This window comes from Ixodes scapularis, unplaced genomic scaffold, assembly GCF_016920785.2.
Source record: "Ixodes scapularis isolate PalLabHiFi unplaced genomic scaffold, ASM1692078v2 PGA_scaffold2__306_contigs__length_199485367, whole genome shotgun sequence".
In the NCBI taxonomy this organism is placed as follows: Eukaryota; Metazoa; Arthropoda; class Arachnida; order Ixodida; family Ixodidae; genus Ixodes; species Ixodes scapularis.
This window is the reverse complement of record NW_024609857.1, coordinates 84,322,894-84,348,900: the sequence shown is the minus strand read 5'-3', so window position 1 is coordinate 84,348,900 and position 26,007 is coordinate 84,322,894. Positions and strand designations below refer to the sequence as shown.

The 26,007-nt window shown below is 42.4% G+C and overlaps 1 protein-coding gene across 2 annotated transcripts in view; it reads left to right on the top strand.

Annotated features, from left to right (window-relative positions):
• Positions 1 to 26,007, top strand: part of LOC8028301 (four and a half LIM domains protein 2) — a 350,510-nt gene that overhangs the window by 13,040 nt on the left and 311,463 nt on the right. Inside the window, exon 1 of one of the 2 annotated variants that reach the window (XM_042291937.1) lies at positions 11,221 to 11,445. The exons of the other annotated variant lie outside the window; for it this stretch is intronic. Within the exon in view, the coding sequence (XP_042147871.1) occupies positions 11,290 to 11,445 (156 nt within the window). The 5' untranslated portion in view covers positions 11,221 to 11,289. Of the gene's footprint in view, positions 1 to 11,220; positions 11,446 to 26,007 lie in introns of those variants that run through there. 2 annotated transcript variants of the gene reach the window in all.

Here is a 26,007-nt window from a genome sequence, read left to right as displayed (position 1 = left end):
CAATTATATTGCCACGGTTCTGTGTCTTCTTATGCCGTCAATGGGGAGTTAGAAATGTAAAGACAAATCGGTGTTAATTTTGAATTTTTGTTGACCTTCAATTAAGCTAAAAAATTATTCGCGCTTTGGGAGTTTCTTGACCTTCATTCGGTTTAATTATATATTGAAGAGAGGCTCCGTCCTGTTAATTAAAACGTCTCGAAGCGTGCCTTGTATAACGGAGAACCTTGGTGAATACATTACTCATTTCCAATTAGCAGTTTCACTGTGAGGCGGAGGTAATATATTTCCGACACTGGAAGTTTAGGTCGTTTGGGATTGCCAGATCGTTTAATTATAAACGAGACCTACTTTATTTTTGTTAAGTCAGCCTTTATCAAAATAAGTATAAGGCTGTTCGGGAACGGAGCTGAACATGTTTGACATTCCCTGGTTAATTTTGAAAAGAACAGGCTTATGTGTCCTCATTCCTTGTTAATTATCATTTGGGCTGGCCTTTCAATATTAATAAAACGTCCAATTATATTTTAGATTTATGGAATCTGTAACCGTAATTTGTGCCGCACAAATAGATGATTATAAAAAGGTGGAAAACTTGTAAATTTTTGATTGAGACATTTAGGATTATCTTTCGCTTACTCATGCCTCCCGATGATTTTTTTTCTAGCGCTTCGTTATTCCTCAGGGCTTACTGAATTACTGTTTTTGCCTATTATTGTTCCCGGTTGGTGCTCCAGAGTGATGGCCACGGTAGCTCTACTCTCTTAGAAATGCCTGCGCACTGTGGCATTACGCAATGCAAGCAAGACGCTTTGCATTGCGTAATGCCTCAGCGCAGACTTCATTTTTAGGTCTAAATGGATGTTCCGCCTCATAATTCGCTGAGCTGATTTCGTATATCGCAGAGAGTGGCTCTTTGAGTGTTTCGCGCGTAAGTAGACGCGGAAGCATTTTTTAGAGTGTATATATAGCGCCACGCGCTCTTCAGACGGAAAGAACAAAACACTAAAGAAACTTAATTATATGATCAACACACAACACAATGAGTGAGTTCCCTTTCTTGCAGTACACGAGACAACCTATCACGGCAAAGATCGACGCAGCACATAATGCGATTAGATATGAAAAAGTACGATGTGCGCAGAGGCGATGAGCAAGTAGTAGCAAAAGTATTCAAATAGTATTCTGAGCTTCGTCATTTGCAGAGATCCTTTTCCTTTTTGTCGCGACTTGCTGTTTACGTACTCTAATGCCAGTGTCCCACTACAGCGACAGACAGAAACAAAAGACAGCGACAAGCCTCAAACCCATGCAGCATGCTCGCGATGGCACTTTGACAGGCGTTTAGTCGTTTGGTGCTCGTGGTGCTCGTGAAGTAAACACGAGCGATTGCAAGCCTGCCAAGGATTCCCTCGCGTGCATGATGCTCGTGTTTGAGCATAGCCTCTTTTATTATACAAAGCCTGTCAAATCGCGGAAGACTCTGGTTTGAGGCTTGTCGCTGTCGTTTGTTTCTGTTTGTCGCTCTAGTGGGACGCGGGCATAAAAGACAGCGAACTCACAAACATTTATTTTCGAAGCCAGTAGCATAAATGTTTTATATCTATGCAGTTTCTTGCTGCTTGAGTCTGGATTTTTGCCTGCGAACTACCTAAAAGGTTAAATTAAGTAATTGGGTTGCAACCCTCTTTTTAGAGAGTTGTCGGCGGCAACCTTTCGCGGCGGCTGGCCGAGTCGTCGCGAAGGGGGCCGGACGACAAGTCGCAGAGGAGGAAGGGAAGGAGGGAGGGGGGATGCAGGAGAAGAAAAGTAAACACGAAGTGAAGACGTTTCTGTCAAACCCCATTTGAGGTCAAAATTGCCGTGTGGTCCTTGACACTCTTAGGAAGCTACAGGGGCGGCTTTTCTAGTGCCGTGCCGTAGTCCGCTCACGGCCCGCGGGCCGCTCTAGACCATTCCGCGTGCAGCACGCCGAAAACACCTAGAAGTACAGCACACAAATAATAACCGAAAATTAAGGCATACAGACGAAGTTGTCTGAGCGCCTATAACTGGTGTTAAATTAAATGTGAAGATAAAAAAAAAAAAGATATGTCGACATTGCTTTTGAGCTCTGCTTTTTATTCTTGGTAATGGCAGTATTGCTTTAGTTACACATATTCCGTGGGGAGCTAAGTTTTGTGACATCAGTTTATTTAATGTTACCTTACGCTGTATTACCGCGAACTTTCCCTCGGTGTGTTCCACCTACCCCTTGGCTGGGACACTTCGATATGGAAACCGAAGGGCCGGTGTTTATCTACTGGAAGTTTCCGGTAATCGAGTACTTTGCCATAAGTGAAAATGAATCGTATTCAGGGCTATTGTCAACAGTATTTTTGTACACAAGCGTAACAAGATTAGAAGAAAGGATATCAATTTAAATATATTTTGCTTGTTGTGTATGTCCCTCAACGACACGAGCCTCAGAATAAAATACTTCAGTATTTTCATCTAACATGGTATTCGTCAGTCTGTTATATAAGTTGCACTTCTTTGTGCGGTCGGTGCTGCGAAACTGAATTGATAAGTCCGCAAATGTGTACTGGGATGGCGGTGCACATGCACGCGGGAGAAGCTTTTCAATATCCGCGGCAATATATCTAACACAGAATAAAACACCCTTTTTATATTAAATCATAGCTTGTTCCGCGTTTTAGAGAGATGAACACTACTTGTAGCGTTGTGCAAGACGCAAAGAGGTAAATAATACTCCTCACAAAGGGCGGTTTTGTCTGACAGACTTCCGCCTCGAAAACTCATGAGAATTCATGTAGACGAACCATATATGGTCGTTTATCAATCAATACCGTTAGTCATTCAACGTATACCAGTCGGCGCTAAAAAAAAATCGAGACATTGTTCTAGATACAGCCCCGATAGATATACCATGAGAACTGCAGCTTGGGCGACATGATTGAACATGTTACCGACTTCATGACTTTAGTGAGACCTCTCCGGACAAAACACAAGGATAAGCAGGGCCCTCTCCGGCCAAATATGTTCTCAACTCTTCTTGTTGAGTGAAAACTGGGTGGCCTCTAGCCATAAATTAACCAAAAACGAAAACGGCGATGACGAGAAATCGCTTGCATGGAAACCAATATTAAACACTCCAGGCGTTTTGGAGTGAAATCAGAGAATGATGTAACATGCTCCTATTAATCTTGTCTGTGGACGTAGAGCTAAACCCCGGACGAATGACTATTGAAGAAACTCTTCAATAATTACTGGATGAACAATCAGTCATAACAAACGAAATTAAGGAAGTAAAAGGAAATCAAGCTTGAGTGGAGGACCGATTTGAAAAATCTGCAGAGAGGATACAGAAACTGGAGGAAAGCTACCGGTCATTCAATGTAGGCGAAAACGCTGTCTTTGCTTTACAGAACACCGTAAAAGAAATACAAGAGAAGCCGGTCGAACTAGAAGATAGAATCAGAAGAAATAACCTGATCGTTTTCGGTATTCCTGAAGCTATAAACGAGACCGAAAGTGACTTGAGGGAAATGGTAATCGGGGAACTGTTTTCCGAAAAAAAAAACAAAAAAAACCTGAACGTACGAGTGGAAACTGTAAAGTATATATTCACAGGCTGGGAGCTAAGCGCGAAAACAACACTGCACTCTAAAAAATGCCTTCGCGTCTACTTACCCGCAAAGCACTCGTAGCGGTAATTTCTGCGATCTACGAAATCAGCTCTGCGAATGATGAGGCGGGACATCTGCTTAGATCCTAAAAATTAAGTCTGCGCTGTGGCATTACGCAATGCAAGCATGACGCTTTGCACTGCGTAATGCCACAGCGCAGACTTCATTCGTAGGTTTAAACGGACGTTCCATCTCATCATTCGCTGAGCTGATTTCGTAGATCGCAAAGATTGGTGCTTCGTGTGTTTTGCGGGTAATTAGACACGCAGTTTTTTTTTATAGGGTGTAGACCGGTGATTATGAAGCTCGTTGACTAAACCGAAAAATGCAAGTGCTACGTAACTCTTCTAAGCTCAAGGGCAGAACAATATCTGTTTCAAACGACTGTTAAAAAAAATAACTCTAGAAATAAGAAACCTTTTGTGGGAAAGCGCTAATCCTGAGAAAGACAGATGTTCCAAAGTATCGCTGGGACTCGGCAGACAAGCGTCGCTCTCGAATTCCAAACAAAGAAGACCGCGTTTCTATGTAATGGCTCAGGACTCCACTCCAGGCGCGACTTCTTGTTAATAAATCTAAACGTGCGTAGTTTGCTTAACAAAGTTGATCATTTTTAGTACGTTTTGTAATCACACAGTCCCAATGTTGTTGTTGTCACTGAGACTTAGTTACACAGCAATATAAAAGATATCCCACCCGATTATGAAATATTTCGGAAAGTCCGAGGATCACGTGGCGGGAGAGTGGCAATTCTTGTTAAGCATCTCATTGAATGTAACCCTTTGTTTAATAAAATACCTGAGACTGGAAGCCTTTTTTGTCACTTGAAATAGTATAGCGACTTTCATACTATTGCTGTCGTTTATCGTCCACCTGCTGCACAGATACCGTTCATGGAAAATATCTATAATTACGGTGAAACTAATATAAAACACAGACAGGATGTAATTATAGAAGGAGATTTTAGCCTGCCAGGCATTTTCCGGGATGAATTATCACCGAGAGTTAGCGACGCGGGTCCCTATGAAATCCTTTTGGTCTGTGCTTTCAATTTTGATTTTGCTGAAGTTGTTGGTCAAAGTACTAGACATGGCAAAACAGTTGACTCTACTTTGGAGTTCGTATTTGCAAGTAAAGAGCTTTTGAACTTTGGTGTTTCTGTTGTTATCAGACGGGCTATCAGATCATGACCTACTAGTCTTTTTGACATGCTATCTAAACGTATATAAGCCATAAAAAATGAAAAAAGTTTCTAAGGAATTGTGATTGTGCAAGTGACGTTGATATTTTAGACTACATTGAGATAGCCTTGTCTAATTTTGACCGTCCTAGACTGGTGAATGAAGTGTGGGAGGATTTTAAACGATTAGTAAACCATTGTATTCAACAATACGTTCCCCTGAAACGAGTCAGAAAGAAACGCAACCCATGGAGTTTGAGGAACATCCTCCATTTTAAACGGCAAATAACGCGAAAACTAAAAAAGAAGAAGAGTAAATAAACAAGAAGTTTTGCGTCTTTCATGATTGTTGAAGGACCACTTTGGAGCTTCAAAGAGCACATTTTTTCTCTACAGTATATGACTATGCAGAATGTTATGCAATCAGACCTGAAACGATTTTGGCGCTATCTGTCCCCTGTGATAACGACTTTTCCTAGTCTTGAAGTTGATGGTCGATTTGTTGATCACCCAGAGGGTGTAGCTAACGTGCTTAACAATTTTTCCAGTCTACCGTATTTACTCGAGTAATAGCCACACTATTTATCAGCAAGGCCCTCATGTCTACTTTCCCGCAAAGCACACATGCAGCCAATCATCGCGTTGCGCATACATGACGTAGCGAATAACTAGATCAAGAACAAAAGTCTCCATACAAATGCAATCTTCAAAGAGGGTATCTTCGCGGCGAAGACATTATCTCTGTCCTGCAAGCCGCTGTAGTCATGTTGTCGATCGCGGTGTTCGTGAATCTGCGTGCTCCGCGGAAAAGCGAACCCTCAGGTTTTCTGCTTAAACAGTGCGGCTATTACTCGAGTAAATACGGTATGTCTTCTGACAATGCCCTCAGTGCTCCTGTTGATGACAAGGGAAGCATTGGTGCTAGACAGCACGAATGTACCACGGTAGACATTTCTATTTCTCAAGCAGGTGTTTTTTTCCTTTTGTTAGATATCAAATTAAAGAAGTCTGGAGGGCCCAATAATATATCCAACGCATTTATAAAACGATGTGCCGAGTGGGTCTCGAAATATTGAGCGCTAATATTCCGAGCTTTTTTATCCCAAAGCCCGGTTTCGGTCGACTGGTGCTGCGCTAAGGTCGTGTCTGTTTTTAAAACTGGAAATAAATCGTCCCTTACAATCTACAGACCCATATCTATGATAAGCACTTGTAAAATAATGGACCATGTGGTGTCGAAATTTTTATACGACTATTTGGAAAACAGTCAACTTCTCTACAAAAAACAGCATGGTTTTCGACGAAAACTTTCCACAGTCACTCAGCTAAGTGAATGCCTTCATGCATTTTGCAAACCTGTCGATTAAGGGGCACAGACAGACCCAATCTTTCTAGATATAGCAAAAGCTTCTGACAGAGTTCCGCACAGTCTCATATATAAAATTAAAAAAAAAATGATTGGGGATCAGTTTAAAATTGGTTTACTGGATAACAGCTTATCTGGAGGAAAGAACATAATTTTTCGAAATAAACAACACTGCGTCTAATATTCTGCCAGTAACGTCGGGTGTCCCACTGGTCCCGGTCTTTATTTTAATATAGTGAAACGACTTAATTTTCGCGAAGACCTAATTTACGAGAATTTTGCGAATCGCCTACAATTCGCGAAAAATAGGTCTCGCGAACCATTCCGGTAAAATGTAAACACATTGGAACCTATATTGAGATCCCACCGCGTCGCGAAAATTAGAACCAGAGAATTATTCCAAAAGTTCAACTTTGACGAAAATCGCAATATATTGAGCCCGCGAAAAGTAAGTCGTTTACAGTATATATACGACATTGCTCGATACATTCACGGTCCTATGGCAGTGCGGTTATTTGGAGACGGTTGTCTTATTTACGTGGGCGTTAAAACTAGGGAGGACCACGATAAGCTACAAATTGCGCTAGAGAAAATTGGGTCTTGGTGCCGAAAATGGGGAATGGTGGTTAATACTGAGAAGACCGTACTACTTCAACTTTCAAATAAGAAAAATAAGCAACTTTATATATACACAGTGAATGGTTTTGCCTTGAAAAAGGTTGCATCATACAAATATCTAGGTGTAACAAATGAAAATAATCTAAAATGGGGTAAACATGTCGACAACATCTGCTGTTCTGCAAAACGTACGCTGGGATATTTAAAAATAAATTTTAAACATTCATCTCCGAGTGTTAAGCTCTTAGTATATAAAACTGTCACACGACCCGTTCTAGAATACTGAAGAGTAATATGGGGCCCACATAAATAAAAACACATTCAAAAGGTAGAAAAGGTACAAAGACTTGCAGTAGTGGAAATACCAGTTCAAACTGGTACCAGCTTCAAACTTGGTTATTGCTCCAGTTTGACCAGTTTCATAATTGTTGAAATGGTCAAGGTTGTTTGAACTGGTCACACTGACTGACTACATGGTCATGGCGGTCGAACTGGTCACACTGGTTCGCTGGTTATGATGGTTGAACTAGTGATGGTGGTTGAACGGTCACACTGGTTGACTTGTCACGCTGGTTCGACAAAAAATATTTTTATTTGTTCGCGCCGCCACTGCGCTTCGGAAATCTTTATTACACAGAAATGTAGACACAATACGACAACTACAAGCATCAGCTGAACATACATTGAGCGCATACACATACATGGCACATACAGACATCAATACAACAGCACACTAACCCGATCATTACTTCCGAGCTCTGCGTTTCCGTCTTTTATACTGGTCGTTTTGAACGTACGGAATTCCTCGGTGACCTCCTAAGCAATAAAAAATATTCCCAGCATGTTGATTTTTTTTCCCCAGCAATGTCATGCCTCTGAAAGTATTTTTAACGGCTCAGAGGATGAATTTCTTAATAAAAAGTAAACGCTCGATCATGCCGTAATTATTTGAAAGCCAATAAATCAAGGTGAGAAAGCCAATAAATAAAGTGAGAAAGAGGGGTCAAACTGGTAGCCAGTTAGACCAGGTAGGTCAATCTGGTTACCAGTTGGACCAGTTTGGCCAGTCTGGTGACCAGTTCAACCAATCTGGTGACCAGTTAGGCCAATATGGTGGCCATCAGACCAATTTGGTGAACAGTTAGAAGGGAATCTGATGACCAGTTAGATCAATATGGTAACCAGTTAGACCAGCCTGGCTACCAGTTGCATCAGTTTGATTTCCTATTAGACCAGTCTGACTAGTGCAAATACCAGTCTGACCAGTTCGATCTTCAAACTGGTCTTTCCAATAAGGATACGAAGTAGATTTATACGAACTGACTCTGTTAGTGCTATGTTGCAACAACTTAGGCTTGCGTTGCTTTCTTATCGGCGTAAGAGTGCTAGATTAAAATAATTTTTATGCTGTTCCGCGTTTTTTTTTAAACATTGATTGTACCCAGTATTTAGAGCCCCGATTAACCCGTTCACAAGAAAATAGCCACGGCAAAATGATCCAATCATTTCAAAGCAGAACTAATGCATTTCATTCTTCACTTTTTACTAAAACGATAGAAGAGTGGAACCTTCTCCCACTGGACATTGTCAATTCGGCTTCCTTTGTAGACTTTATGAACAGTCTGGGACACTTGAAGTATTAATTATTTTAGAGACTAGCATTGAACGGCACTTGCTTGAAACTTGTGTCCTGGGGTTTTGCACGTGCGCATGTTTTCTTTGTTAACTGCTACAATTGATTTGAACGATTTGCAAAGCTTTCTTTTTCAATGAATGTGTAACCACGGGAGTGATTTGGTTTGTGATTAAAACACTGATGTTTGATTTATCATGTCTTTTTGTATTCTCTTTCCTGTAATTGGGGGGGGGGGGGGGGACCCAAGAGGAATTGACAGTATCTTAAATAAATGAATAAATAAAAAGCTCAGTCAGCATGACCAAATACTACACTAAGTATACACCTCTCTTGCTCGTATCACTAGGGTGGAAAATGCCGAGTTACTAAGCTATAGATGCATGCGCGGCGTTTGATATTCCGCTTAATATTGGGCATGATTAAAACAGGTTCCTCTGCCTAGAAGACAAGGATAGCGGCGCGCTGAAGGTGATTATCTTAGTGGCCTACAACCTGTCTGCGTTCAAAGGTGACCTTGATATTTTCGACAGAACTCGAAATCGACTTCTCAATTTCTTTTGCAGCGGTAGTTGTGAAAGAAGGAATGTCGGTGACGTTCGTACGCAAAAGCCCACGTGATCTGAGAAAGAGAAAGAGCGATAGCGCGCCGCCGCGTTATTACTCTCTCCCCATCACCGTCGCCTGTCGCCCAACGAAGTCATCAATGGCTAGACGCGCTGTCGCTCCTTCTTTCACCCTTCCTCCCTTTCCGCGACCACCTCTGGGTTTCGGAAGGTCTTCCGGCGCAAAGGGCAGCAAAGGTTATCCTCTTCTATTACGCGCGAAAGGCAGCACGAAAGAACACCCTTCACAATCTCCAAAAGCACATCTTCTACAACTATTCTAAAAGCATAGCTGATAAAACACACACAGACACACACACGTATATATATATATATATATATATATATATATATATATATATATATATACGTGCGTGTGTTTGTGTGTGCCTGTGTTTTATGGGAATATATAATGGGAATGAGTGAAGCTTGACAAGTGCAGCCGTAGAAATATTGTGAACGAAGAGGGGAGAAGGTGATTACTGAATTTATTGCATTAAAGTAAGGGAAAGAGAGCTGGCGAAATATGGCGCCAGGAGCGGGGATTGAACCCGCAACCTTCGCCTGTCCGGGGCGACGCCTTAACCGATTAGACCATCCTGGCCACTGGTTTCGGCGGACTCAATTTCTGACCAGCTCTCTGTGTACTGTTTAGTTTCGAATTCGCTTAACTTCGTAGACGACAACTGTTGCTGATTTAAGGCCCGCGCTATTTCTGACATGGGGCAGTGACGTGGCACGTCATCTCAGCTTGCAAATGTCGGAAAGGGTCCGTCTTCCAAGATATCTAGGGAACCACTCCTCCCCATAGGGACAGGCTGCACCGTATATATAATGGGAATGAGTGAAGCTTGACAAGTGCAGCGGGTTCAATCCCCGCTCCTGGCCCAATTTTTCGCCAGCTCTCTTTCCCTTTTCCTAACTTTAATGCAATAAATTCAATAATCACCTCCTCCCCTCTTCGTTCACTATATTAAAATATATATATATATGGTGTTTCAGAGAACTCAGGCCAAATCGCTCCTGCGAAAACTACTCATCGCAACAACAAAAAAAAAAGGCTTGTGTCGCTCTGGTCCCGGGCCAGGGGCCCATTTAGAAAAAAATATTAATGTTTGGGATAAATAAGTTGTTAATTATTTTTGCGTAATTAATTTTTTTTTAAATATTGTGTTTAAGGGCATGGTTTCAATTAGGAAATTGCTCAGCATCGTCGAAAAACACTAAATCAACAAATTGCAGAACGATAGAAGACACGCGCGTCATTTTACGGCTTTCTGAAAAGCCGCACAAATTCGCCGGGTTTTTAAGTTTCGGTTTACTATCGGAGCGCACCTCAGCCCCGGCGTTACCGCACCCGTTGGAGAGATAGTGCAACCAACCTCAAAAACGCGGCGAATTTGTATATATATATATATATATATATATATATATATATATATATATATATATATATATATATATATATATGCGTAAGCACATTGACTAACAACAAATGTTCTAAAGCATATCTTTCAACGTTCGCAACAGCTGTTGCTGTCAATCGCAGCAGAGTTTGAGTGGTCGTTTGCAATTTTAAACCATGAGATGCTTTCTAAAGCTACACCTCAATCCTAAAACTGTGCCCGTCCGACCGTCCGTCCGTGCAGTTCCCGCTAAATTTAGTGGAGGGACTGATATTACGAAACCTATACACTTTCTTAGCTAAATTTTGCAGAACAGTTGACGTGCCGTGACCGATTGAGTTACCCACGTAGGAAAATTCGCGTCTTGTGACCCAGGCACCAATCCAGTTTCCCCACTAAATTTAGCAGGGGAAATCGACGTAACGTGATCTGAAGTCACGTGACCTTACAACATTCCAGTTTTCCCGCTAAATGTAGCGGAAAAATATATGTAACGTGACACAGTCATCCCATCACCAATTTCCTGTAATGCATTTCATGCATATTAGAACTTTAAAAACAAAAGTCGCTGCCAATTTTTTTTTGTTTTTTGTAAGGAATACGTTGATGCCATCGAAAGGGTCCCGCCAAGAGTAACCTAGATCGGCCGCATGCGCCTCCTTTCGGTTTCGTCGGAACGAGTAATGCTAGTCGTCAAAATCTTGCAGGCATGACGAATGCAGTCGCTCGCTGCGTCTGCGGCGAACGGGTTCGCCTACACGCGGGCGCGTTTCTTACGCGCCCGCGCCGACAATGCGACGTCCTTGTGGCGCTTTGGAGAGACGCACGCGCTTTCACTTAGCGGCCGAGCTGGAAGACGACCAGACCCGCGGTGACTGTCAGCGTCCATCAGCGCAACTGTTGGTTCAAGGGGCGACGTGCGTCGATGCCATGGCCTACGACGATGGGGTACGTCGTCTGCTGCGTATCGTCTGCTTTGACTCGCCGCCACAGCGCGTTCTTGATTGTTGAGTCATTCGTGTACGCAATGACTCAGCTGCTTCGATTGGCTGCGCAGATTGCTCTTGCCGGTACAGGCTTTCGTGCCGTTGGTGCCTGGAGTTTCAATCGTATGTAGCCCGAAATATTTATCATTCGAAGGAACGCTGTCAAGATATATCTTTGTGGTTCGTGCTTTATTGTCCCAAGAACGCAGCCCGAATGAGTTCTCGCCACTTTCTCTAAGGTAAATTGCTGCCTAAATTTTCAGTTGTAGGGTGGTTTCATTTTTTTTTTCTTAATGTGTGGAGACAATGTTTTCGAGCTCGCTCTAGTTTGTGTGAAGTGCACCATTACTGACTCAGCCAGCCAGAGTATGCCTTGATGCAATGAAACATGGGTCAGAGCTGAATTTTGCAAATACGCTTCTTTATGCCGAGTTGAAACGGACAAAAAGGCTGGATTACTCTGCTGCTCAAATGGTGCCGCGACTACGCCTAAACAAATTAAACAGCAAAAAAAAAAAAAAAAAAAAAAAAAAGAAAAGCGCGATTTAGACAAGAAGCCGCACGACCCAAAAACTACGTCCCCGAAATCGCCTTTGGCGTTTGGTCATCGGCGTGGTCATGTTTTGGGCATTGGAAAAATAATCAAACACAAAATGTCACAAATAAGGCATTTTGTGCATGCAAAATAAATAAAAAAAAAATATGGCAGCAAAGGTTTACCAGAATGGCCGCTGCTGAGAGACGAAAAGTGGGTTGTCAGTCCGCCTATCATTTGTGCATATATATATATATATATATATATATATATATATATATATATATATTGATTATCTGGTGCACGACTGCACTCGTCACAAGGGCACATAAAAATGAAAAGCTAATCATATTACATGCTCTTATCGGTGCACTTGTTTTAAGAAAAAAAAAACGAAAAAAAAAAACAAGGCACACAAGTTAATGTAGACGGTACGCTGTGAACTCCTCTAGCATAGAGAGAAACCTGACATGTCAATGGGGTGACATCAACGTAACGCGCCTTGCGCATGCACCAAACATGTAGCTGCACATTTAAAAATTTTATTATTATCTATCGTTATTTTAATTTTTTCTGGTAAGGCCACAAGGATTATAAAGATGCGAGCTTTTACTTTCTTCCAAATGCGCACTAACTTTTCGTCCCATTTCTTTATATATATATATATATATAGATTATTGACAATACTTATATATGCTACACTGTGTGCTTTTTCATTTCCACTCTGTGTCTATACGTGCACTGAATTCATGCTTCACGGTAAGAGTATATTGAAGACATTCGCGGAATTTATGTTGCGTCGTAGTATTTATTTGTTTTGGGCTTGTCGCGCAATCGCGCAAAAGAAACTGGAATAATATAGGTATGGCCTATACTAGTAGGTGAGAGGTTAAGAACCCATTCGACCTTTAGCCCTGGCTCGTTGCCTTCTTCCGGGCTTTGGTTGTGCGTGCGGCGAAGTGTTATCAGAAGCAGACATCTCGCGCTCGAGGCGGAGCATCTACTCAGTTCTAAAGCCTCTCATCGACAATAGTTTCGATGGGGCACTTCTTATGTGCCGTTCTTGCTGATCCTTGTATAATTCTTTGCATAGAGCGTCTATGCAGAGACTTGTTTTGCTTCTACATTCACTTATTGTTGTGAACGGGAGCCAATGACGTACACCTGTTATGTCTACGTTGCCAGCACCCCGAACAAAACGTACACCTGTTGCAACCTGTTCAGTTAGTGGCCGCATTGCTAAAAATCTCCTCTCACCCTTCCCAATGAACTGGGTGTGTTCGTTTGATTTCTCACTCCAACACTTACATTTTTGCGGTTATCCGCAGTTCACTCGGGAGATAACAGATTCGTTTCGTGTGAACGACTGTGCGATACCCTCTTTGATCTGCGACTCTTTTCCCTTGTTGATATTTGTTCAACGTGTGTAACTCTTGAATGAAAAAAGCATGGCATGACCTGATATTTGTTGAGTTACCCCGCTTTCTCATACGATCTTGATTTTTATACTGCTCTTTCGGGACGAAGTAAACATCTTGTTCGGGACTATACTGCTGTCTGTTCATGATCCATCGACTATAAGTTTCACCTATTATCAGATTGAAAGTTGACCCTCACGTGGGTTAGTTACGGGCTTCATCTTTATGGCTCTCAAAACCGACACAACGAAATAAATACCACCCGTGTTGAAATTTTGTACTCCCTCAGGACGCAAGGTGTGCAGCCAATGCTCAGCGTGAGAATTCGCCTGCTTCTTGCACAAAAGTGTTCAAACACCAATCTCTTATTGGATGATAAAAAAAAAAACAGACCTCAAGGAATCTAACATTTAGGTCTACCCGCCATCCTTTCAATCAAAACCAATAAGAGATAGGCGTCGTTTTGACGTCACCGCTGCACCCGCGCAAAAAGCAGATGACTGGCTGCGGCAATGGCCGATAACAACGCAGAACTGATCACAACGAAAGAAGCGCGAACTTAACAATCCATGTCCCGAGAAGCCGAGGGAGAGACGAGGAGACGACAGCGATCGGGGACGTCAGGACGCCGAGCTCTGATTGAAACGAGTAGTGGGTAGGCCTAATGCTAGCATGCCTTGGTTTCCACCGCACCCGTCGAATGTGTTAATACGCGGAACACCGCTGTCCGGCATTTTGGCTCTTGCATTCGAACGCTCTCCACGAGTGGAGTGGAGACAAAAGCAGGTAGCTTTAGTTGTACCCACGAATCCTTGCAACCAGAGCTCGGCGTTCTAACGTACCCGCGCCCTGTCGTGCCCTCCTCTCTCCCTCGGTTTCTCGCCGCATGGAAGACAAGGTTGCGCTTTTCCTCACGTGACACCATTAGTAGTGGATCCACGCAGCGACGCCTATCTTGCGTGCGCGTCGCCGCGAGAGCGTCTTGCAGCGTCTCGCAAGAAGTGTGACGCTGGAGGTGTGTAGCACCCAAGATGCAGGGTCGTCTGCCGCGTTGCCGGGTATCTCTCGCCGAGCTTCGGCGAGGTCACCTATTATTGGCTGGGGCGGGATACTCTAAAGATGACGCGATGCTCAGGCCCTGTGTTCTATAGCATAGCCTCCTCTATACTCGCAATGCCTGGCAGTTCGACGACGGAGCCATAGAGTGCCCGGTCGCAGATTTGGAGCGCGAGGATCTGGTGGGACAGAGCATCAAAGAGCCACTTCTCGGGGAACCTGGACGTCAGCGCACAGGTTTCGCAGCGGCGAGGCCTCGAAACACACTTGTTCGATCGGGAAAAGTGTGATTCGGCGTCTCGCCGCAGCAAGGCGCCAGTCACGTGGCTCTCATTTCATCCGTTGTCTGCCGCTCTACCTTTTCCATTTCGGCGGCCGCTTCTCGTGTCAATCTGCCAGGCTTTGTCAGTATATAAGAGGATATGTCTATCGTCACCCACAGATTGAGAACGGCACAGAGTGTCTTTCGAGCGCGCGGCCTCCATTAAGCGCCCCATTCGTTCCGCCATCCTACGTATAGCAGTGCGCGCTCGGTGTGCACGAGACGCCTGAGCGTCGACAAACGTAGGAAGCTCGCGCTGGAGGCGGCACAACCGAAGCTCCTCGCTGCCGTTCTCATACTGCCAGTTACTAACCTCGAGCGTACATGTGCAGCCAAAGCACGGTGGAGCGCAAGCGTGCTGAAGAACGGGCTTTTGAAAGAGGCGCCCCGCCGTTCTTCCTCTGTCAGTGACCATTGGTGATATTGGCGTAGCGCAGCAGGACTCCATGTATTTAAACGAAAGAAGGAGCGGCGAGCGTGAATTAATTAATTTGTTGCGCAGCTGGCAGGCGCGATTGTGCGAAAATTAACGGCGGCAGTGAAAGTCATGTCTGGCTGTACCCATAGTGGTGGATCCCGTGAAAATGCAAGCTTGTAGTTTTTTTCCTTCTTTTTCTTGCGTTACAATTGTATTTATTATAGCGAAAATAAAGTTGTCAGATTTGATTTGATAATAAAGAGCAACAACCCCTGAAGTATGATTTTATTTCGACTTATTGTTGTCAATCTTGTCCGTAAAACTCTTGTTTTATTATCGCATACTTTTCGCAATTCGCACTCTTTTTTAAAAGTTCTTTCCCCATTAAAAAAATATCATCCTGTATATTTAAATAGGAGGTACTGGAAGCAATTCGAATTCTTATTTTTATTACTTATAAATCTATAGGTGATGCTCATGCCTAATTAAACGTACGCAGTAACTCAAGAACAGTTATCTAACGTCCAGAAGTAATGAAGGGCACTCGAAAGATATTACGAAGATGCAAGACTGACAATTCTCAAGATAACTAGGTATTTTTATTCGTGTGTAAGTGAACACACCACACGCGTTCTTTGACAGCAACAGAAAGTTGCAGCCACAGGAATATACTAGTCAATATTTCGTTATGGACGTCATTCTCGAGTATGATATAGTATTTGGTTATATTTTTATGACCGATATTACCTTTCACTTATGAAATAAGGATTGGAAGTTTCAAATCTATTTTTAGTAAAGTACTGTGTGCACATTATGGGGGTTATAACAGATTTAAAATCATGTTTACCCTGTTTAATGTTTTTATCGGCTTCTCAATTCTGATTTTAAGTTTTAAGCTGGTGAAACTGAACCCGACCCTGAAGCCGAAAACCATATCAAAACTAATATAAGTGAAAACGAAAGAATAACGCAGGCGGGATTTTGAAGAAATACTTTTATAATGAAAAACCAGCGGGACTGGGAACAGATACAAAAACAGACAAGCATGCAGGTCTCAAAATTGAAACAGTCTGTTTGCTTGTGCGTTCTTTTTTTTTCTGTTCCCAGTCTCATTTTTTTATTATTAATTCACAACCGTTATTTCTGACCGAACTAGAACGAATCCGAAGCCGAAATGGAACATTGATTATAAAACGCGAACCGGTAACCAACCCACAATCTCATGGGGTGTTACCGGTTCAAAATGTTTGTTTACCTGTGAAGCGTAAAGAAACTAACGGAAAGGGGAAACACCAACGAGACGACATACCGGGTGATTTTTTAATTTATTTTGAATTATCGCTTTCCGCAGTGGCGGAACGCGATAATGATCTAATCATCCGCGTTCCACCACTGCTGGCTCCGCGCCTGCTTCACGAGTGGTAACTTTGGCGCGACCCAGAGTTTCCCACAAGCTTCAAGTTGTTCTAAAAATAGTTGATTTAGTGGTTTTTCCGGACGCTCTATAAGTTTTTAATTGGAACCATATGTTTATTTGCACTGATAAAAAAGTTAATTAACGAATTTTAATTAATTAGCCGGCTTATCGCAAAGATTAGCCACCCACATAATGCCCCCTAGCCGTATAACTCACCTGCTCAAACCGCATAAGTTCATTTTTTACGGATTTTTTGTAACAAAACTGTTCGAATTAAAAAAAAAAGTCACCCAGTATATACTGTGATAAAGACCCTCATAGTCGTCTTCGTGCATCATCATATCGCCACCATCATATCGTCACCATCATTGCCATAACCGATAGCTCGCGTGGCCCGCGCTGGGCACCGCGGGCCAGTTCGAACATAAATATCACTGAGACCAGTCGTCGAGCCTCTGTCTTTATATATGCTTGAAAGGCTAGCCTTATCGGGGTTTCTTCAACAAGGAGGACGTTAATTGACATGAAAACTGTATGAATTTCCGTTCCTCAGAGAAACGATTAGCACCATAAAGAAGAACATCAACATACGCTAAAAGAAAAATGAACAACAATTCGTACACTTGCAGCCGAGGCAGTGCAGAATAGCACGCGGCGAGTAAGTGAACCGGCACAAGTTAATCGTTTCGCGTTTCCCAGGAGGATGTTGTTATTGCCCTTATGGCGTGCTGACGCTTCCTGCTGCCATTTGTATATTTTACTAGAGGTAAAAATAGCTGTGAAATGTCATGGCAGCACCTTGCACGCGTACCTAATTAGCATATGACCGGATATACATCGATATGCCGCAGTTATTCAGACAAGTTTACTATATGGCGGCGTTAAGCAATAACCTAAACAAAGAAAAACTTGACGAAGTAGAAATTCAAGTGCCAGGCTCAACCCGCATACTGCGTTCACCCCTCAGCTGAGTGCGGTGGGAGTTACGCACTCGGCGGCCCATTCAGCCGGCTCCCTTTCATCATCACGTTGGACTGGTCTAACGAGAACCTAGCTTCAACTACACCGTAGAAGAACTTGTAGTTGGGCTAGTTGGTGAACGGTGAACTGTTTCTTTCTCTTGTGTCCGTAGTTTTTTGCGCCTTACACCATGATTTACAATGCACTGTCTGCTTAGGGGTGAACTGATTATACTTGGAGCTGGGCCGCCGCGTCGACATCAGTCACCGTGTATTAGGTATAGGAATCGTCGTTGGGAGGGCGCTTGGTTGACTAAACGCACTTACTGTAGTTTTTATCGGATATACTTCCACCATATTCTTCAGGGAGCCTTGGACTCTAGTGCTAATCCCAAATCACTTGGCTAGCAAGGGGTTATCGATATCTTCCCCTTCTCATTCAAACTGGTGTCGAACACAAGAGAAGGAGTGAGTCACCGCTTGTATACGAACGTGGAAACTTTCATTTTATAATTCTCAATTAATGCTTTATTACATAACAGACTTGGACCCAAAAGAGGTTTCTGAACGACCACTGTTTTCGTCTCTCCAGTATAGAGAGGTGTATCATCTGTCATCTCCGAACTAAGGGTTGATAATAGAAATAATTTTTATGGAGAACAGAGCAAGTTGTTAGGGATGTCGTACACTTATCTGTGTCAAACGTCGCTAGTCTTATTGGGGATTCGTGCAGAACTTAACATTCTGTCACGCCAAGGCTTCTGTGTGCTCGTAATATTACAGCTTCATCTTAAAACAAATTGGCAGCAACCTGTAGCCACAGCATCCTATAATGCGTGAAATGCCGTATTTAAAAATTGAGAATTTAAATTTGTTTAAAAGTCCACATACACTCTTCTATAGTATAGGTGACGTGGTGTCAATATATATATATATATATATATATATATATATATATATATATATATATATATATATATATATATATACAACGGGCATGGTGGCGGGAGGCCGAAGGCGTGGGTATATAACTGAGAAGAAAAAAACCTTGGTGAAGACAGCAACAACGGATGATTTATTCTTCGACGTTTCGGCCGGAGTCCGGCCTTCGTCAGGAACCTTCCTGACAAAGGCCGGACTCCGGCCATATATTTATATATATATATATGGGTGGCTTCGTCATAAATCGAGCAGGCTAAAAGGGTCTTATTTTTAATTTTGACGAAAGAAATATATGTTTTGGGGGCAATTCTGAAATGCAGGTGGCCGCAAACCGCATGTTGCCCGGATTTTTTTGTTCTCGAGTTACAAAGCGTAGAAGCCGCAGTGGCAGGAACTAGTATTTTTGCCTGCCGTCTCAGGTGGCGTGTTTGGCACCCTCTGCTGCCGCTACTGTTTTGGCTACACCATCTTAACGTTTTCTCCTCATTTAATAGGTACTAAAATATACCTTGACGTATTAAAATAGTTTGAGGAATTTTAGTTTTTTCTAAAAAACAATGTCAAACTTGTCGTTCAGGTGGAGTTTTGGTCAACTTTGACAGGTCCTTACTTTGTCTGTACTTAAGGTAAAATGTTGTCTTTTAGCTTTATAGAAACTCCAAAGCAAGCCCAATATAGATATAATAATACGATTACGATCTGCTCACTAGCTTCTCCGCCACCTTTATGTTAACGTTGGGAGAAATAACAAACGTTGAAAGTTTGAAATCGACTTTCTCAAAAACCCCATTTTTGTAAATTTTTATTTCGTAAATGTTTTTAGATAAAGTAGTTGACTACGTGAAAAAAAAAAGAATCTAGAAATGTAATATCTTGGTTGTATGTCCTCTTTTTGAGCACCAATCGCGTAAAATATGTGCTCATTTCACTAAAATTCAGTGACCTTACCGGCATTGTGCGTCTCTACGATATCAAAAATATGTTTTTATTTTTGTTTACGCTTTTAAAAAGCAAGGTAAAGTAGGCGAACTTGTGATATTCATTGTAATTTAAAACTTGAAATAAGAGAGAAGCCATATGAGCACACTACAAAACAAGGAGTAACAAGAATATGCAAGTCAAAAGAGTGCACGCAACATGCAAAAAGTTTTTTTTTATATAGAACGGTTCAAAGCAAATGAGGGTGGCTACTCATTATCCGGCCTATTAAGATTAAATGATAAATTCTCATACCATCCAAGCCTTGTACATGTACATGTATCTTTTGGGAGTATGCACCGGGTTTTGTTCTCCTCATATCTTGCAGGTCGTCGACGGTGTACTGCACAGTTCTTGCACCTAAGTAATGTAGAAATGCGAGCACAGAGCAAGTAAAAAAACACGGAAACATCGATGGCACATTTTCTGAAGGCTGTACACTTTTTTTAGTAATTCAACGTAACTGTAGATCAGTTTTCACATTGTGTAGGAGCCATGGAGTCCACGGTTGTAGTTTTGAACATGCCGGCACGCACTCACTGATGATCTTCTAAATTTCGGGACACAAAGCGTTACGTGCATGCCTTGATACGTGTATGAAGCTACTCTGGACTTTCGCGAATCTTTTCTAGGGCAACAGTCAAGGTGTCTTCCTCCAGTGTCTTCCTCCGCACGTGTGACGATCGGATGCCTCTTGGGAGGTTTACTTTCTCCCACTCTTTTTTCTTAAGCTCCCGGAGACGCGTGAGCTTCTCTTTGGCAATTAAGAGCAGAACGATCTCTTTGACTCTCGGTCTGAGTGCCTCAACGAAGCTTTGCGGGTTCGTTAAGGAATACAATTCTGCAGTTGTCAAGTTATACATGGATGCCTGGTGCTTGAGCACGCCGCTTACTCCATTACACGAGATTTTCCCGTGCCCTGATGGAATGAATATCCACTGGGAGACGACATTCATTTTCTTGGATTCATACACCTGGTGCCTGTTTTCAAGGGGCTTGGAGCACCGTCTGAAGTATAAACGAGTTGCGTGAAAACAGGCAATACTTCCTCCAGCCGCCCATCGACAACGTTGAGCGTAAAGAGCGCGTGGGACGAATCGTGGACGATGTCGTCGCTCACTACGCCGAGGATTAACGTTCCCTGTTCGGTCGTTTCCACACAAGTATAAATGGAAACAATCTTGCTCTTCCAGTGATGTCCTTGCACCGCGCGCTGGATCACGACTCTCCAGCTTTCAGCAAAATCGAAGTGCAAGATGACAACACTTGACTTCACATGCGCTTTCTCGAGCCATATGGCTCCTCACTTGGTGCGTCTGATGAAGAAGTGAAACATGCATTTTTTTTTTGTCCGCTTCTGAAACTTCTTAAAAAAAACTGTGGCATTCAAATGTTTTTTTTTTTTTTTTTTTTTTTTTTTTTTATCAACTCGCCACCGCATTTCCACAAGGCAAGCTTCAGTACGTTTTCGTGTTCGAGTCCTAGCTTAGCCAGCGCTAAACCATTCCATTTCAAACAGACTTCATATCCTAGCAAGAAGCAGTCTTGCGAAGAGGTCTTTTTCAAAAACGCAAACAAAGATAAAAATATATTTTAGAAATCGTAGAGGCGCACAATGCCGGTCAGGTCGCTATAGTTTAGTCAAATGAGCACACATTTCACGCGACTGCGGCTGAAATAGAGGACATACAACCAAAATATTTAATTTCTAGATTGCTTTTTCTTATAGTCGTGCATTATTTCTAAAAAAATAAATAAAAATAAATAAAAATGTACACAACTGGTGTTTTTGAGAAAATCGACTTCAAACTTTCAACATTTGGTATTTTTCACAACGTTTACGTGAAGGTGGCGGTGCGGCTAGTCGACAGATTATAACGCTATTATTATATCTATAACGGACTTGCTTTGGGCTTTTTATGAAGGTAATGAACAACAATTTACCTTAGGTACTGACAAAGTAAGAACCTGTCAAAGTTGACCAAAAATCGACCGAAAATCGACCTGAATGACGAGTTTGACATATTTTTTAGAGAAAAAAAAATTAAATTCCTAAAAATATTTAAATACATCAAGGTATCTTTATAGTACCTATTAAACGAGTAGAAAAAAGTTAAGATGATGAAGGAAAAACATTATCAGCAGCCAAGGGTGTCAAACACGCGACCTGCGATGGCAGGAAAAATACTAGTTTCTGCCACTGCGGCGTCTATGCTTCGCAACTCGACTACAAAACATATGGGCGACATGCGGTTTGCGGCCTTCTTCATTTCAGAAATACCCCCAAAACGTATATTTTTTTCGTAAAATTAAAATTCATACTGTTTTAGCCCGCCCCATATGAGACGAAAGCACCCATATATATATATATATATATATATATATATATATATATATATATATATATATATATATATACAGGGTGTTTTTTTTTATTCTTACACATTTGTTTAAAAAAAACCGTGAAAGCTACACTAATGCGGTTTGTGCAGGTGGGTTATACGGCCAGGCGGACATTATGTGAGTGGCTAATCTTTGCGATAAGTTGGCTAATTAATTAAAATTCGTTAATTAACTTTGTAATTAGTGGAAATAGACATATGATTCCAATTAGAAACTTGTAGAGCATCATCGAAAACCACTAAATCAACTCTTTTTGGAAGAATATAACGCCGGGGCAGCATTTTACAGCGTTCTGTAAAAACGCTCCATTTGGACGCGTTTCTAGATTTCGGTTTCTTATCGGAGCGCATCACCGCGCCCGCGGTCCTGCTCCCCAGTGGCTGAGACGCGCAACACACGTGCGCCCTACTTCCCTCCATTCTACGTGGGAGGCGAGGAGGGGGCTTCGCGCCGCCCGGGAGCAGGATCGCGGTTGCGTAGATGCGCTCCGATAAGAAACCGAAATCTAGCAACGCGTCCAAATGGAGCGTTTTTACAGAACGCCGTAAAACGCTGCCCCGGCGTTATATCCTGCTAAAAATAGTTGATTTAGGGGTTTTCGATGGTGCTCAGCAAGTTTCTAATTGAAACCATATGTTTATTTTCCGTAATTAAAAAGTTAATTAACGAATTTTAATTAATTAGCCCACTTATCGTAAAGATTAGCTACCCACATACTGTCCGCCTGGCCGTATAACCAACCTGCACAAACCGCATTAGTGTAGTTTTCACGGTTTTTTTTTAAACAAATGTGTAAGAATAAAAAAAAAACACCCTGTATATATATGTGAGAGAGAATAGACGTACTTTGAAGCTTTTAGTGGAGTTTTATGACATATTGGTCGACGACGTTAAGGCCTGAGTGAGGCCAGCAGGCCGAAGCGTCGACCAAAATGTCGTAAAACTCCACTAAAGGCTTCGTAGTACGTTTACTCTCTTCTTCACTTTTCGTCGTCCTACGCAACAGTCTTTTCCTTATATATATATATATATATATATAATATATATATAATATTATATATTATATATATATATATATATATATATATTATATATATATTATATATATAATAAGGTTAAGGTCAGGTCACGTACTGTCACTTTTTCAATTAAATTTAACGGTTAACATTGGTGTATAGTTCACGGGATATCTGGATGCGTGACATCAATTTCCCCGCCAAATTCAGCAGGGAAGCAAATTCGCGGTATAGGTCATGTGACGTCAATTGTTCAGCTTAATTTAGCGGGTAAAACTGAATTTGTGTAGGTCCCTTGACGTCAGGTCGCGTGATATCAAGTTTCAAGCTAAATTTAGCGGTGAACTGAATTCGTGCATAGGTCAACTGACATCATTTCGCCGCTAAATGTAACGGGAAACGCCTCGGACGGACGGATGGACAGACAAAGGTTTGGGATTGGGGGGGGGGGGGGGGGGGTTGAAAGCTCATTCCATATTTGAAAAGAAGAGATAACTGCGCGGTGTTTTGGAGTCTACTTACTAATTAGAGTCACCCAATGACTTTAGTTTCTATCAGTTTTGGGAACTGTATTTACTATAATATTATGGCTAGTTGAGTTGAATAGAGCACCTCGAAAAATGCTTCAAATAGACTGGATAATATTAAACACTTCCAGAGGTGTCAGCGTCGTTTCCCGTCATATGTACGTAACATAAGTAACTCACGAATTGTTTAGAATGACCTCTTTTATGTTTCCTAAAAAGCACCTTTACCCTAGCTTCGTTTTTCTCGTTTTTTAAAGTCGACCTCGCCGATCGATCTCGCCGCATAATATGTTCTTCTTTTTTTATTTGTACCGCTTGACTCGTATTTCGCGTGCTCACTCCTTTGGCAAACCATGCATCGCCCACCTCTTGACGACGTGTATGCGCACCTTAAGTTCCCCTCCCGATCCTTATAATTCGTTCACTCCTAAGCGGACAGTGGTGTGGAAACCACGAGCTTGTTATCACGCGCCCATCTTTCGTCACATGATCAGGCTCCCGGCCATACCATCCCGCAAAAGGCGGGGTCAGGCGATCAAAGGAAGGCGGTGGATATGTCCTACGAGTGCGTAGTTCCCAACTCGCGGTCAGCTTAGGGGGGAACGGAGTAGAGAGCGACACAGTGTCTCTCATGTAGGGCGGGCTCGCCAAACTTGTTTCTGTCTCCTTCGCTGCCATTGCGGGCTCATTGTGGTCTGGCTTTTAACAAAAGTGACTGCGCTTCCACATCCGTCCAAAGGTTGCTCAAACTTTGTCGAAAGAAGATAATGCAAATAAGTTCGGTGCGAGAATTCAATGTGACACCCAGCAGGAGTGTAGCAGCGGCTTAAAACCACCATGAACGCAACTGAATAACACACACACACAGACACACACACACACACACACACACACACACACACAAAAAATAAGGTTTCTTGCTATGTTTTGCAAACGCAATGAAGCAACAGCTGGGGCGCTGCACGCAGACTACACGCAATTCTCAATGGTGGTGCATTCTGCACCACCAGTCAGAACTTAGCAAAGGAGCAAAGGTTACAATGTCAGATTATGTCACAAACATTTCTTGCTAAGTGTAACGCGGAAATTGTACGGTCACGCTAGATCGTGTCAGGTGACTTTTTGACGTCGCTTAACTGTGATTCCACATGCTCGTGCAACGACTCGTGACGTAACTCTCACGTGACGTTAAAAAAGCTTTCCCCGCCCATCTAAGCGGAGAAATATTCCAGCGAAATTTAACGGGAAGTGCCTTATGGGATGTCGGTGTCAGGTGACATCATGTGGAGCGTTTTCCCGCTAAGTATAGTAGACGAGTTTTGTCGGTAAATTAAGCGAAGAAAATCATCCGCAAATAACGTTTCCCTTTAAATGTGAAAACTCTTTGAGATAAATTTAGCGGGAAAATTTTGTTGTAAATTTTGTGGGGAAACTTTTGTCCTAAATTTAACGAGAAGCGCTTCGTCACAGGTCACACTGTCACGTCACATCACACCGTGCTTGCCCGCTAAATTTAGCCGGAACTGTTTCCCACCGCCGAGCCATACCGTCCTCTGTGCACACACCGGATCAGCTGCGTAACCTCGCCACTAACGGCTCTCGCCGTGAAAAAAGAAAAGACAACATTGCTTTTCGCAGTAGCAAGCCGACATACAGGCTTCTGTGGTCCCACGTGGCATGGCGAGGCACGACTGGACGAACACGCGTACGGCCCTCTTTACGTAGAGGGGTTTGTGCCGGCCTGTTGCCTCTGTGCCGGTTTTAAAGTGCTCGCTTCTCAGTAGCGCGAACGCGTACGTCGTTTGGCCCTCGTCCAACCGCGCAGATGTAGACTTTATTAGCCGTTTTTTTATTTTTTTTTTTTTTATTTTGGTAGCAGGCCTACAGAAATTGCGTGTTGTTCAGCCTTTCCGCACCATGTTTTCTGGCTATTGTCCTTTGGACGAAAGCTCGAAGTAGGAAAACGCGTAACAGGGTTTTTTTTTTCTTTTTCCTTGCGGACCTTGTTTTGAGTGCAATTCATTCTTTAGATTGGTGAAATACTAATTTCATGGCCGAATTCGGGGCTTGTTTATCTTCAGAAGTGTGCTAGTGTCGCACGAAGTACAATCTAGAAGTGCAATCAAGAATTGAGAAACAATAATCAATTTTGTTTGGTGCCCAGGAACAACTTTACGACCTTAGTGCTTGCACACCGTTACTTTCACATTCAACAAATTAAACAGAAAACTTACGACACGAAAACACAAACACTACGATTACACTGATCATACATATGTGCACACACCCCGTTGCACATCTAGTAGAAGACGGTCCGTAGTGCACGACATGAGCAAGAGAGGATGATTGGCTATCGCACCTTAACAGTAGTGTATTACCATATAGCACAACACGTCTTGGACATTAGTAGACTTCATGACAGAAAAAAGAAATATTCGATTTTAATTCCACAAAGATCAACAAAACGAATATACTTCATATCAGTGTTGCGGAATTGCCACTCCGGAATTGTAATGATTCCGGAATCATTCCG